Raw genomic sequence first — 15,130 nt, forward strand, 5'->3', positions numbered from 1 at the left:
GTAATTTTTGTTGGTCTTGTTTTCCACGCCGAGGATCAAATAAACCCAGGGGTTTACACAAGCTGGGCAAGTGCGTTCTACGAGTGGGCCATATTTCCAGATTGTCTGTGTTACCTGTTCTTCAACAGGCTAAAAGAAAGTGGGAGATTGTCTTTCAGTAGTAGGCAGGAAAAAATACATTTAAATGCAATGGGGACATAAGCAAGACTGCCTGTAGACAATCTGCCAACAAAACATGGCACCGTGCACACCTGGACAAGCATTAGTCCCGCGAGGAAAGCCGGCGACTTTAATTACTTCACCTGTAGGCGCTGCACCGAGGATTGCTGCTTTCCACCCGAGTGGACGCACGCTGCTGCGGCGGAGCCAGCTGTCAGGGCTTTTTCTTGTAGCAGAACTGTCTCCAGATCTCACTTTTCTATGTGCCGTGGAAATGGTAATTAATGCATGTAAAGCACCCTGACGACAGTAGTAAGCACAGGCTTGGGATCAGGGAGACAGGCGTGACACGGGTGTTGTTGCTTGCTCGGTCGGTGGCCTTGAGCCTTCAGTATCTCGCCTGTCACCACACGGCGAGTCCGTGAAGCAGGAGTAACAGACCACAGCCCATGATCAACACCCCACTTCGGAAATAGCCATTTTTTACTCTCCCTTTGGAAATTTGCTCTGAAAATCTGACTGGCATTCTTCACCTTGACTTTATGAAAAGAACTTTATGAGGGGAACTTTCAAAGGTAGGCCTGTGGCTTGTAGACGCGTCCATGACTGGGAAGGAGAAGACTGGTTCAGGAAATGCTTGCATAGTATCTCGACAGTGAGATTTCTACTTCCTGCTGACCCTGTGTAGTTCCAGAAGGCCAGAGATCTTGAGCGACCTTGGCCCAAGAGCACAAAATTGGTCTGAGATACTAGGCAGGTCCTATAAAACCAAGGCTTATGGAAGGATCTAAGTTCCCAGTGTTAAGGCATCTTTGAGGCACCTTTGGTTAGGACCAAAGGAAAGGGGCCCCTTGAAAGTACCGGTTTGAGAATTAGCTGCAGACTCGGAAAATCTGGCTCACACATATCCAGTGTTCTCTCTTTCATCTTTCATCTTTCTGCAGGCACATTTCATCCTCTTTTCCTCTGTAAGTATTCAACATACCTGCCGTTCTGGACCTCATCTTGTTTTGCTAAGCTGAGAACCTTCCAAGGAGGCTCTGGTCTTCTAGAATAATTTCTGTCCTGTGCACACAGCTTATAGGCTTGGGCATAGCCAATAGAGAAGATGCCCTTTTAAAATAGTGTCCATGAGGCTAGGAGGTGGCTCAGTTAGTAAAGCAAGAAGATCTGAGTTTGGATCCTCTGCACCCACATAAAAATGTCAGGTGTGGGGCTGGAGGGATGGCTTAGCGGTTAAGGCGTTTGCCTGCAAAGCCAAAGGATCCAGGTTCGATTCCTCAGGACCCACATTAGCCAGATGCACAAGGTGGTGCATGCATCTGGAGTGTGTTTGCAGTGGCTGGAGGACATGGCACTCCCATTCTCTCTTCCTCTCCCTCTTTCTCTGTAAAATAAATAAATAAAAATAAAATATCTAAAAAATGTTAGGTGTGGTGGTATGTGCCTGTAACCCTAGCACTGAGGAGGTGGAGACAGCAGTTAATCTAGCTCACTAAGTGAGCTCCAGGTTTAATAAGGTCCTGTCTCAAAAACTAAGATGAAGAGTAACTGAGGAAGTAACTTGATGTTACCTCTGGCTTCCACACATATGTGCATACACACCTGCATATATATGTGCCCCCTCACATATGAGCATGGATAATACCTACATACATGTAAAGGAATAAAACAGTTGTAAAAGAATAAGAATTTATGTCTATATTAGCTGCACCATGTGGAAAATTTAATTATAGTACAGGACACAGTGGTTTACAGGTTGAGTCCAGCAGGTTAACCTTAAAGACTTATTCTGAAACAGAGAAGACTATCTGTGTGACACAGTTGTTTTTAAAAGTTATTTATTTGCATGTATGTGTGTGTGTGCATGCACACTAAGCCCTCTTGCAGCATGTTGTAGCAAACAAATGCCCATCTGGAGTTACATGAGTGGCTGGAGACGTGAACCAGAGCCTTTACAAGCAAGCACCTATAACCACTGAGACATGTCCCCAGCTCCTCCTGCCTCATGTGATGTATCTGAGTTTATGCCAATAAATGATGAAGTATTAGGTGAAGATACAAAATTATAGGCACTGACTGAGAATTTAAGGCAGCTTTGGTTACATAGTGAGTTTGATGCCAGTCTGGGCTACATGGTGAGACTCACTGTTTAAAATAGGCATGGAGGCTCATGCCTATAATCCCAGCATTTAGGAGGCTGGGGAAGGATGGATGCAGAGGGCTTGAGGCCATCAGGAGCTTTTACTCTCTTAAAAAAAACACAAAGTCAGGCTGAAGAGATGGCTTCACGGTGAAGGCATTTACCTGCGAAACCAAAGGACAGAGGTTCAATTCCTCAGGATCCACATAAGCCAGATGCACAAAGGGCACATGCATCTGGAGTTCATTTGCAGTGGCTACAGGCCCTGGTATGCCCATTCTCTTTCTGTCTCTGCTTGTAAATAAAGAAATAAAATTAAGAAAAACAAAACAAACAAAAACCTCCACAAAGTAAAAACCAAAACCAACTCTCATCATCACGAAAAAGCACAAAACCAAACATAAAAGTAAGCCTCATTGTACACATTTACCTCATTCATTATCTGCTCACCTGTGGAAGGGCGCCTAGGCTGATCCCAATTCGTAGCTACTGTAATCGGAGCTGCAGTAAATATGGGTGTGCAAGTGTGTCTGTAATCGAGTGTGCAGTCCTTAGTGTATGTGCCCAGGAGTGGGCGTAGCCCGGTTGTATGGGAGGTCTATTACTAAATCCTATTCTATTCAGCAGTATGGAAAAACTGATATCCTGAAATTTGCGGGAAAATGGATTTACTTGGAAATAATGATATATGAACTGACTCAAGCTCAGAGAGATCAAAACTGCGTGTTTTCCAGGATCTGTAGATCAGAGCTGGTTGTATGTATGTATGCATGCACGTATGTGTGTGTGTGTGCATGCATAGCCATATATGGGGTAAATGTGGGTAAAACTTACAAAGATACATTGGTAACGCTGAGTGAGTAGAAGGGATGAGCAGGAGGGCAGCACAAGGGTGCGTGTGACCCATAAAGGAAAGGGGAGGGCACTGAGCGGAAGGGAAAATTGAGGGAGAGGGAGTCTGGCCAGAAGAGACAGAGATCAGAATCAACTCAGACAAATGGTATTTGAAAATGTTAGAGTGAATGATTCCTAAATCTCTGTATGCCAACCAAAAAATAAAAATAAAACCTCAAAATAAATAAGCACGTACCACTCCGAGGTGCCTTGCTTCTAGGAGCTAGGGCTTCTTTCTCAGCAGACTAGGGGCATTCGACTGAGGGGCATCACAGGGCAGCCTTCAAGTACCACCAACGAGAGTCACAAGTCCACACATCTGCCTCTCCAGCCACTAGCCTATTATCCTTCCCTCAAGCCAACATTTTGTGGTGATGGTCCGGGTCTCTTGACGTGGCAACGGTGAATGAAACTGTCCTTTACTACGGGTAGTCTACATCAGTATGTTGGGGATGGGAGGTACTAAGGGACACAAAAATGGCCAAACGTTGTCACACCCGAAAGGAACACAGGATTTATCAGTTCACTCCCCCCCCCCCCCCAGGTAGTGTTTCATTCTAGCCCAGGCTGACCTGGATTTCACCATGTAGTCTCAGGGTGACCTCAAACTCACAGTAATCCTTCTACCTCTGCCTCCCTAGTGCTGGGATTAAAGGCATGCGCCACCATGCCCGCCCCAGGTCACTTTTTGATGAATGAAAACTGACTTTTGTCTTAAAAGAGGGAGCTAAACTTGATGGGTATCTCACTCAGGAGGGCAAGTGCCATCTAGGATAATGGTAGAACTCTCCATAGCAGGGTGAGAGCAGAGGTGGGGGAATGCCTCCTGGCGGACAAACTGAGGTGCACTTGCTCACGCAGGGTAGGGAAGCCTCAAGGGACAAGCCTGCCTAGGCCTCAGGCTGGGTTTGGGGGTGTTCCTAGGTCAGGGCCTAACCATCATCTAACTCCTTCCCGAGGGTCCACCAGTTTACCAGGTACTGGAGGAGGACTTCTGGTGTGTGTGTGTCTGGGGACAGAGGCCGAGGCATTTCCTGAGGTGTAGATGCACAGCTCAATCAGGCCACAGCTTAGGCACCCAGGGTTTCCAGGGAGAGGGATGAATGAGAAACTTGAGGTCAGGTTCAAATGCCACCTAGCTTAGTGGCTTTGAAGCAGCCAGGGAACCTCCTGAGCCCACTCAACGGTGTCACCTCTAAAGAGGGCTCCTGGAAACCTTGAAGGTGTCTCGTCGACAGCCTATTCGGGGACCGTCAGCAGGCTAGCACGCAGTGGAGGCTCCATCCATGGCAGCCATCATTCTCGGCCAACCGCGGGGCGCATCCTCCCGGGCGCACCGCCCCCGGGGTCCCTCTGGACAGGCCGGGCCCGCCTCCGCGGCTCTGGTGTCCCAGTGCTCCGGGCAGGTGGCCCAGCATCTGCGTGCCCACGCCCTGAAGCAGGCCCGGAGAAGCCGGGCGGGCTGGCTGACCGAGTGGGCCACGGGCTCGCCGCCCTTGCCAGGCCCCGCATTCGCGTGCCGGGCGCAGGTGAGGCTTGGCGCCAGGCCACGGGGACGGCCAGCTCCGCCGACGCGGCCGCGGAGGGGTCCCGGGGAGGGGGTCCCCGAGGGGCGGCCGGGCTCCGCGCCCAGCTTGACCCCAGCGCCGGCTCGGGCTCGGGCTCGGGCGCGCGCGGGGGCCGCGAAAACCCGGAGAGGCGGATCGGAGCGCCCGGCTCGCCCGCCCGCCCGCCCGCAGCCAACTCCTCCGCGGTCCGGCCGCCGAGCTGGGCATGCTCAGTGCGGCCGCCGCGCCGCCGACTCCCGGGCCGAGGGGGGGGTGGGAACCGGGCGCCCCTCCCCATCGGCCGGGCCAAACTTCGCGGCGCGCCGGCTCCCCGGCGGAGACAGGACGGACAGACCTCTACGAGTCAAACCCACTTCTTCTATCCCTCCCCAGCCCCAGACGATGGGGGCTGCGACTGCCACCGGGCCCCCTTGGCCGCCAGCCCCCGGCCGCTAGCTCGGGGTGGGCACCAACAGGTAAACTGTTGGGGGTGGGGAAGGCGGATCGGAGACGCCCTCCCTCCGTCCCTCGATGCCCGCGAGCCGACGGGGTTCCTCGGCCATCCCGCCTCACCCAGACCCCGAGGGGCAGCAAAGGGTTAAACCGGCCCCCAAGCCACTCTGCCCCCCTCCAGCCGCGGTGGCCACCGGCCGCCAGCAGCTGAACTCGGCGCCTGCCCGGAGCCGCCGCGGGGACCCGAGCGGCGGATGCGCCACGGGAGCCTTAGGGCTTCGGGGAGGCGCGATCCGCATCCTGGTCGCCCCGCTTCCGCAGGCCTCCGTGCGTGCTCCGTCCGCACGCGCGGGTCTGCGTCCAGGTGGCGGGGTCCGCGGGGCGCGCGTAGCGGTGGGCGAGGGAAGCCAGGCGTGGGCGAGTCGCTTCCCCGGGCGGGAGGAGGAGGAGGAAGAGGAGGGCTGGACCTGCCTGGCCTTGCAGGAGCACTTGAGCCACCCGCCTGGGCGCCAAGAAAAGTTTTTGCCCCTCCCCCAGCCCCCTCCAGCAGTGCCCAGTCGGGGTGGGTTTGGGTTCATTGGAGAAAAAAGTCACACGTTCCCATCAGCTGCTCCTCCCCCTGGGGACGGGGCTGTGGAGGGGGGGCGGGGGACGGGAGGCAGGCGCCGCGGTGGACCCTGGCCGACCTCCAGCCCCGCCGTCACCACCACCATCATCACCAGCAACATCACACGAGCCGTGCGTCCCGGGCCCGCGCGCAGCGGGGAGCCTCCATCCAGCAGTGCGTGCGTGCGTGCCGGGCCGCGGCGGTACCCAACCTGCTTTATCCCCGCCCGCAGCGCCTCGGCGAGCCGGCGAGCGAGCGAGCGAGCGAGGAGGGAGAGAGGGAGTCTGCCTGCAAAGTGCTGCTCCCTGGCGCTCAGAGGCGGCTGCTCCAGCTTCCAACTCTCATTCATTTCGCCGGTTAACATGAGAGATCATGGCCGCCTTCGGGCTTCTCAGCTATGAGCAGAGACCGCTGAAGCGCCCTCGGCTCGGGCCGCCCGATGTCTACCCGCAGGACCCCAAGCAGAAGGAGGTAAGACCCCCGCCCGCGGCCTCCGCCGGCGATGCCGGGGCCGCCCGCGCGCTGCAGCGCTGACCCCGGGCCAAGTTGGCCCAGCGGGCATTCCCGGCGCTGCGCTGCGCCGCGCTGCGGGGGAAGGGTCGGGGAGGGGGATCGGAGGCCGGGGCCGGGCTGGGGGCGCCGGGGGACCCCGGGACACCGACACCCGGCGGCTGTCATCCCCGCGCTCCGCAGGGGCGCTCGCTCTGCGGGGCGCCGGCTCTCTTCCCGGTTCTCGGGCCTTGCACTGCGCCGCTGCCGCTGGGAGGTTCGCTCGCGTCTTCCTCGCCTGCCTCCTCCCGCTGGCTTTCCTACCTTTCTGCCTTCTCCTCGTTTTTTCTTTTTCTTTTCTTTCTTTCTTTTTTCCTCCACGACGCTTCGGTCAATCCTCGTAAACTTTCTGAGAAATGTTGGGATGCGGTACCTCGGACACCGTGGTCTGGACGTTTTGCTCCACCTGAACGGGGACAGAGGGGAGAGGGACCTTTTTTCAAATTCTCTAGTTTGGAATGGAAGTCGTGTTTATGGAGGTGATACTGTATTTGGCCCTCTGCCTGGACCTGTGAGCCCCCCCCCCCCCTTTCAGGTCAGTGTTGAAAAGCAACACTGGTTTTTGTCCCTTGAGGGAGGCGGCTCTGGCTGGTGGCTGCTCTGTAATAGGCAAAACAGGCAGGTTGCCTTGGACAAGAATAGCAGAGCTTCCAGCATTATTACTTCAGGACCTCTCTGAATAAAATTAACTGGAGAGACCTTAGCTCTTGCACCAAGCGCCCTAGCATGAGGGGTTAGGGTAAGCGGTGTATGCTAGTTCAGGAAACAAGAAGTAATTATGTAACAACCGGGACTGTAGGCGTGATCACCCTAGGCTATACAATTTGCCCAGGGACCTGCCTCTGTTTTTTTTTTTTTTTTAATCACTTCTCCAGCTGTACTGCCCTTGGGGAACAGCTCACCCATCCTTCATTTTCTTTTGTTAAACACTGAGTGTCCACATAACAGAACTTTCTGTGAATCCAAAAACCCTTTATTAAAAAGTTATTATTATTATTTATTAAAAAGTTCTTAGTTCCCCAGCCCCAGATTTCACAGTAAATAAGGTGTCCTTAAGACTTTGTCTTTTCCTCTGGGGGCACTAAGGACTGAACAGCAGGCAAGAGCTCTGCCCCTGAACTCCACCCCCATCCCAACACCTCAGTTTCCTTCTGTAGATGAACCCATTTTATCAGTTAGGGTGAATACCAGGTTTGCCTACTGTTTGGCTAATGAGTGTCTGGGAAACAATAATTTCCTCTGCAAGACTGTAGCGCATTACATGTGACTATCTGAGCAGTTCATAAGGAAGCTGGCTGAGGGGTTACAGGTGGTTGGTTCCCCACAGAGGCCCGAGGGACCAGAGTTTGGTGACAGCTTGCAGATTTCTTCCCCACCCATGTCCTTAACCTGGGTAAGGAGTGAGGTGAATAGAGAGGAATACTAATGATCACATGTAAAGAAAGTTAACTGAAATATCACCTGCAGGAAACTCTGAGAAGAGTTTTAGTGGGGAGAGCCACCTTCATTCGGATGATTTTTAAAATTAATGCCTTGTCACATCTTTGTGGAGAGGGGCAGAATCGATAGCAGCTCCCCAGTTATGGGATGTGACTTGGAATAGCATGTGTACTTTAAACTTTCTTAACGTGTACTTTTTGAGTAATTATTTTTGTCAGAAATGACATTCATTTCAGGATTGGGAACTCTGTGATTCTTGAAACAACAGTTTTGGATTTCAGGGCTCGTTTTTTCTGGGATTTTGAAACTGGAGGAAGAGACCTTGGAGGCCCTTTCAATGCTTGACTCATGGCAGTGAGAGTGCAGCAAGCAAAACCGAGTCAGAGTGCAGAGCTTACGTGAAAATCCGTCCTGCGTTAAGGACGGCTCGAGCTAGGCTGTTCTACAGCTATTCCCAGGCACTTTCTCTCTCTTGACCAGAAAGTTCTATGTGGCTGTAGGCACATTTGGCTACAGTATAGAATGGATGCTTGGCTGTTCTTGAATGGGTGGTGAGCAAATTCCCAAGCTTCAGTTTCTTACATTCTCCCTCAAAATTTTGACCCAATCTATGTATAACTTGAATTTCACTCTAAAGTTTTCTTGACATTTACTTCAATGAAAAATTTTTTTTTGGCTTCCTTAGCCGTGATACACATGAAGTGTTGAGTTTATTGTGCTCTGTATGCATGTACATATGTAAAAATTTATCAAATTGTATATATAATTTACTATTACATAAGAACAAAACATATGATTATACATATTCAAGTTAAACCACAATTATTAATGCTTTAAAGATGTGTGCATCAGGAAATGTAAGAGTAAAACCAGGCGGGAATGTGATCGTTATGCAATATGTTCATACAGTGAAGTTCTCAATTAAAAAAAAAAAGTTGATCTCTGCTTCTACAGTTATATTGCAGTTCATCACAGGAGAGGAAATGCTGATTTAAACAATTTTAGAGACAGGGGTCTCATTCTGAAGTCCAGGCTTCCCTTGAGTTTGACACCCTCCTGCCTCACCCTCCAGGGTGCTAGGCTTACGGGCCTGAGCCACAGCCCTCAGCTAGGAAGTGCCCCCTTGAAGGAGGAGTCAGGCTGCCAAGTTGGATAGTTATGAGCTTGAAGTTTGGTTTAGCATCTTTTTACTTGGGAAAGTTGTGTAACTTCTGATTCATAAGTTTACACTAGTTATCTATCTTTAGGAAAATATTTGTCCAAGTTTGTGAAGTCTCCTTCCCCCCAACACACACATTTGTATGAGAGAAACCCTCCTTTTGGGACATGCTATCCTTGCCACTTATATGTTATTTTTATTGTCAGCCAGTGGTAATAGTGAGGTGGAAACGGGCTCCTGGCGATGTGTGTGTGTGTGCGGGGGAATTCTTCATTGAGGACCGTAGATAGAGTCAGGGCCTTTAACCTGCTTGATGAACTGACCATATTCATTCAAGTCCTTGCTGTGCACCACTTTTCCATAGGGTTTTATTGCACTCTGCAAAGATTGCCTTTCAACCTTTAAAACAGGGATTCAGAAAAATGGCATTCATTCTTAATTTGCCCTCCTCTTCCTCCTCCTCCTCTCCAGCTCATCCATACAGCAGCCCCTTGTCTGGTCTGCTTCCAATGGAGTGTGGTGCTTCTCAGTTCCACCAACCTGCCCAGCTTCGCTCCTGGCTGCAGGCTGACGTTCGTCCCCCATCCTGGCATTCTTGTCTACGTGGTTCTGTCTGCTGGACCCTCGCCTGTCTCCGCACCCTGCCCTCAGCGTCACCCCCCCCCCAACTCAGCCTGTGGTAGTCAAGGTGGGCGCTGGGGCCCTTGTGCTGACCCCTGGCCCCTCCTCCTGCACTCCAGATTGTTGTCCTGGTGAGCCGGGATGGGAATACTACTTCTCCGCAGGGTTGCCGGGAGATTCCATGGCTAATACGTGTGAAGAACTTAGAATAGACTCTGGCATGGATTCAGCACCCAAATATTTCCTGTCACGAATTCCTGCCAGGCCCCAGCCCAGCCATCTCCTGTGGGCTTTGAGACATGTGCATCACTGAAAATTACGTATTTATTTGCATCTGGCTGCCCGCTGCTTGTAGGATGGCTTCTTGAGAGCCCGGATGAGGTCTGTTACAGATCACTCAAGTACCTGTCGGGGATCAGGTGCTGGGATGGGGAGGGCCTCAGGTATTTGTCGGAATGCATGAATGAAAGCGGGGTGAATGAATGAAATAGGAAACATGGTAACATCAGTATTGGGAAAGTCTAGGGAAATGATGAAAGTAGCAGTTTATCATCCTTGGAGGCTCCAAGGCTGAAAGTGAGATTAAACTCTAGAGGAAGGAAGTAGGATTTGAATAGTAAACATATTCAGGAAATGAAAGTAGAAGGAAAAATGCACTGGGGTTGTGCATGGTGGCGCACACCTTTAATCCCAGCACTCAGGAGGCAGAGGTCGGAGGATCGCCGTGAGTTTGAGGCCAGCCTGAGACTACAGAGTGAATTTCAGGTCAGCCTGGGCTAGAGGGAGACCCTACCTTGAAAAACAACAACAACAACAAAAATGTATTGGGGCGGTGATAGTGAGGATTTTAGGCATCAGGAACTGCCAGTGGGGCCCAGGGAGATGCCAGCACGGCTTGGGAAAGATGGCCTGGTGGTGTGTAACTCGGAGTGTCGGGCAGTAATGCGGGCTGCTGAGCACAGTTGCCTCACCTGGTGGGCTTGTGCAAACAGCGCTGGTCTGAGGTAGTGTGGCCCAGTGGTGCTCACTAAGCACCTTGTGAACAAGGGTCTGGGTTTGGGTCTCCAGCACCAGAAAGCAATAACAAAACCAACAGTGTTTTTGGAGGGGGGAATCGGGGATAGAGAAGGCCCAGGAGACTTGGTTCTAGAAAGCTTCTCACTTGTGTGTGGGATCCCAGAGCTCTCTCCCTCCTCCCACCTGACCATACGCAGGGTAGGTCTGGGGTTCTGGAGCCCCTCCTGCTGTGGTAACTGGCTGCACCTGTGCCTGTGGGCTGAGAGAGGGATGCCACCTCCTCTGCAGCCCCACCTTAGCACACCGCCCAAGGCCTTTCTATCACCGGGCCTTCCCTTCTTCGTCTTCCCACAGCCCTCTCTCTAACCCACCCAGCTGCCTCTCTCTCTCGGGCCTTCTTGTTTCTCCCCCCCCCCCGTGACGGCTCCCACCTCTTTCACCCTTTCTCCTTCCCCCTCTTCCTCTCTCTCCCTGGCTCGTTTTCACTTGTTACAGTAAAGTCTTGAACTCAGTCTGTGCCTCTGTCTTGAACTCAAAATCAGACCCGTGGTCCCCTGGGTCCAGTGGGTGGCTGGCGGCAGTGCCCTGCTGCAGACCTCTCGAATCCCACGGCCCAGGGAAGGATGACATCCAAGTGTTTGACTTATGCCATCAGGGAGTGTCTCTTAGGCTAGACCCAGGGTAGGAAGCCTTGGCTCTGAATCTTTCTTCACCTGGCTGCCTGTGGAGTGTTGCTAAGTGGGGAAGGGAGACAGCTCTTGACTTGCATGCCCAAGGAATTGGGTTCAATGCCCAGCAGCACCACCACCAACAAAACAAGAAAGAAAAAGAAAAAGAAAAAGAAAAAGAAAAAGAAAAAGAAAAAAAAGAGGAAAGAAGTGTTGCAAAAACTAAAACAGGGAGCGAAGGAAAGCCTTTGGTTGTGGTTGTGATTTTTTAGGGTTGATACTTCTAGAATTGCAGGCACAGTGTCCCACCCCCGCCCAAAGGTGAGTCAGAATGAATGGGCAAGCAAGCCAAGGAATTTGCAATTTAAGTACTCTTTCTAAGCACACCAGGTTTGAGAACTTCTAACCGAGAGACTTGTAGACCACTGTGACCTCCACGCCTGCTCACTGCCGCCCAGTGCTCAGCATGTTCGCGAATTTCAGCATGTTTATTGGAAGTGTTGGTACCTTTTGGTGGTAAACGTAACAAATAAGGTTTCAGCTGCTTTCTCCCTCTGCATCTGTTCTAATAGCCCTGCTTCCCAGGGTGGGCTCTTGGTGGTTTGAATGTAAAGTGTCCCACATAGCCGTGTGTGCTTGTGATTACATCCACACTCGACCCCAGCTGATGGGGCCTTTGGGAGTCGCAGCCTGGCTGGAGGAAACATGTCACCGGGGACAGACCCCGAGCTTTATAAGCCAGCTAGCTCACTCAGGCTGCTTCCAGCCACATACATGTGACAGCTTGTTGCTCACGCCATGCAGTCCCCGTCACAGTGAAGTGTCTCCTTGAACCTGTCAGCCTGAAATCAGCCCTTTTCTCCCAGAAGCTGCCTTTGCTTGGCTGTTTTGTCCCAGCCATGAGAAGGCAGGTAATTGCAGCAGCCTGCTTCCCGGACAGTTGTGAAGGTTTGCAGCAGAGAACCGCATGCCTGGCTCTTGAAATACCCACGGCTCGGGGCTAAGCTGAGCATAGGAGAGCAGGGCTTAGCTGTGAGCCACGAAGCGGTGGGACTCGCCTGCCTGGGGCCTGAGGCCTGAGCAGGCTGCCAGGGTGGGGTGCAGCCACCCGTCCTTCAGCCCGTTGGCTCTGTCCCCGGGGAGGGAGACTCGAGATGAAGTGTGGTCTCTTAGGAAGCTGCAGGGCCGTCAAGTGGGGTCTGCGAGGGGCCCGACCGTGTTGGCCGGCTCAGAGAGCTGAGGCCATGTCACCCGCACGTGTGTCACCGTCACCGGCCGGCGACGCACAGTGGAACTGGGCGGGGAGTCTGTGGAGCTTGGACAGGAAGACCCTGCTCCTGGGGCTGGGGCCCACTGACCCTGCCCAGGCTCTGGGTTCGAGTGGGGGATGGCAGAGGGGGTAGCAGCCAGGGAGGGGGGATTGGGGAGCTTGGAGGAACCTCCTGGGGCCAGGGAGTGAGAGGCACGGAGCCCCGTTCCCCTGGGAGCGAGCGGGAAGCAGCTGCCTGCCTGCTCAGGGGCCTCTAGGTAATGTCTAAAGCCTGGTGATGGTGAAAAGTGAACTTGTCTCAGTTCCTTGATGTCTTAGAAAATTTACACAATAAAGAGAAATGTCGGTGAGTCAATAAAGTAGCATGGTTTCCACTTAAAAGCCTGCGTCACATGGGGGGATTGTTAACTGGGTGCTGTAGTCCATTTGCTAGTGGGATGGCGGGAAAACAGAACACTAGAGATTGGCTAACTTAAACTATGATGCTATTTTCTTTTCCTAATTTTTAATGAAAAGAAATGTATTTTCACAGTTTTGGAGGCTTGGGGGAGCAAGACTGAGGGTTGGCATCTGGTTAGCGCCTTTCTTGTTACTGCAGAATATAAGGGAAGTCTTCCAGACAGTCTCCCGAGAGCAGCATTTGTCCAATCAGGGGCGGAGCTGGGTGACCTCAGCAAGGGCTCAGATAGGCCTGAGGGTTTCTTAGGAACTTTCCTTGTTCCCTACCCCCACTTTTTTTTGTCCTTGGCTCCTCCTTAGTCTTCCTGTGCTGCAGGGAAATCATTCTGCTTTTAGTTAATTGGCCACAGGTGAATCATGGTGGGGCTCTCTCTCGGAGGTGAGGGAGGAGGCACACCCTGGGTGACCAGACCCAGCCCGGTCTCACCCATGCCTTCTGTCTGGAATGTGTGGCTCAAGATGGTCCTTTGCTCTAGAGAAGTCACAGGCTGGACAGCTCTGGCTGGCACAGAGCTCTCCTGTATCACTGCATCTCCATTGTGTCCTGTGAGGCTCCCTGACCACCCCTGAAGTTGAGATGGAGGTGAATAAACAAGGCATTCTCACCTCCTTCCCAGCCATGTTTGAATAAAATGGAACCTTCCACGAACTCTCGCCTGGGCGAGTCTCAGCGGCTGGGAGAGGGCTGGCAGCGCGGGCCTCTGGTGCCATTGGCACCCGTGCTTCCTGCCTGCGCGGCTTCCCGGCAAGCAGGCAGAGCAGGGCTGGGCTCACTCAGGGCTGTTGAGTCCAGCTGCCTTTGCACTGTGTGATGGCTCCGTCACATAAGGGTTTTAAATAGGAGGGAGGGCTACAAACTTTCAAATGTGAGCTCTAATTTGAGCAGTTCATACCAGCTGCTTGTGAAAATTCGAGGAATTTTGCGAGCTGGTTGGTGTCGGGTTAAAGGCCTCTGGAGTGGAGTACAGTGCTTACTCCAGGGAAATTTGCCACATGAGGGTTTCCACTTTCAGTTTTTTTAAAAAAAATATTTTATTTATTTATCTGAGAGAGAGAGAGAGAAAGAGACAGAGACAGGTAGAGAATAGGCCTCTAGACAGTGCAAACAAACTCCAGGTGCATGTGCCACCTGGTGCATCTGGCTTTATGTGGGTCCTGGGGACTTGAGCATGGGTCCTTGGGCCTTGCAGGCAAACGCCTTAACCGCTAAGGTATCTCTCCAGCTCCCCCCTTTTTTTGAGGTAGGTTTTTTAAAAATGTATTTTTTATTTATCTGAGAGAGAGGGAAAGAGGCAAAGAGAAAGAGAGAATGGACACACTAGGACCTCTAGCCACTGCAAATGAATTCCATATGCATGTGCCCCTTGTACGTCTGGCTTATGTGGGCCCTGGGGAATTGAACTGTTGTCCTTAGGCTTCACAGGCAAGCACCTTAACCATTAAGCCATTTCCCCAACCCTTGAGGCAGGTTTTTGCTCTAGCTCAGGCTGACCCAGAATTCACTGTGTAGTCTCAGAGTAGCCTTCAGCTCACAGCAATCCTTCTGCCTCTGTCTCCCAAGTGCTGGGATTAAAGGCATGTGCCACCACGCCCGCCCCTCCTCTTTTATAAAACAAATAAGAACTGGTTTCACTTTACCATCCACATTTATTGCTGGCTATGGTTGTACATGGTGGCTACTGCTTTCTCATCCTGCTTTTCCTTTACTGATCCCCAGTTGAAAATAAAAGGCCAGACCCAGCCTGGGGAGATAATTCAGTGGGTAGATTGCTTGCCTTATAAGTATGAGGGTCTGAGTTCCATCACGAGTTCCCCTCAGAAAAAAGAACTGAACATGACTTAAGTCCAGGTAAAAGGGTGCAATGAAAACCCACTACGAGACTTCAAGAGATTATTTCCTCTAATGAAAGTATAGACCCTGAAACCTCTATTGTTTCCTGTCTTTGGAAAGGTAATCCAAGGTTGTGCCAGCTGGAGCAGGTGCATCCATTTTGTAGCCACGAGGTAGCCAGCTTCAGGCTGAAAATCCCACACAAGAGGGTCATGGTGAGAAGCCTTTCTGCGTTCTTAAGCTGCCGAGCTGATATCAGGAGCACCTTTTCCTGCGCTTGTTAGATACCCAGAAATCAGATAGTCTGTTTATG

At 52.0% G+C, this 15,130-nt stretch overlaps 1 protein-coding gene across 1 annotated transcript in view; it reads left to right on the plus strand.

The window, feature by feature from the left end:
- The first annotated feature begins 5,140 nt into the window (after positions 1–5,140).
- Med12l (mediator complex subunit 12L) overlaps positions 5,141–15,130 on the plus strand; it is a 291,510-nt gene continuing 281,520 nt past the window's right edge. The window contains exons 1-2 of the mRNA XM_045131454.1: positions 5,141–5,219; positions 6,036–6,274. Coding sequence (XP_044987389.1) covers positions 6,176–6,274 — 99 coding nt within the window. The 5' untranslated portion in view covers positions 5,141–5,219; positions 6,036–6,175. The remainder of the gene's footprint in view (positions 5,220–6,035; positions 6,275–15,130) is intronic.

Source organism: Jaculus jaculus, chromosome 12 (assembly GCF_020740685.1).
Source record: "Jaculus jaculus isolate mJacJac1 chromosome 12, mJacJac1.mat.Y.cur, whole genome shotgun sequence".
NCBI lineage: Eukaryota > Metazoa > Chordata > Mammalia > Rodentia > Dipodidae > Jaculus > Jaculus jaculus.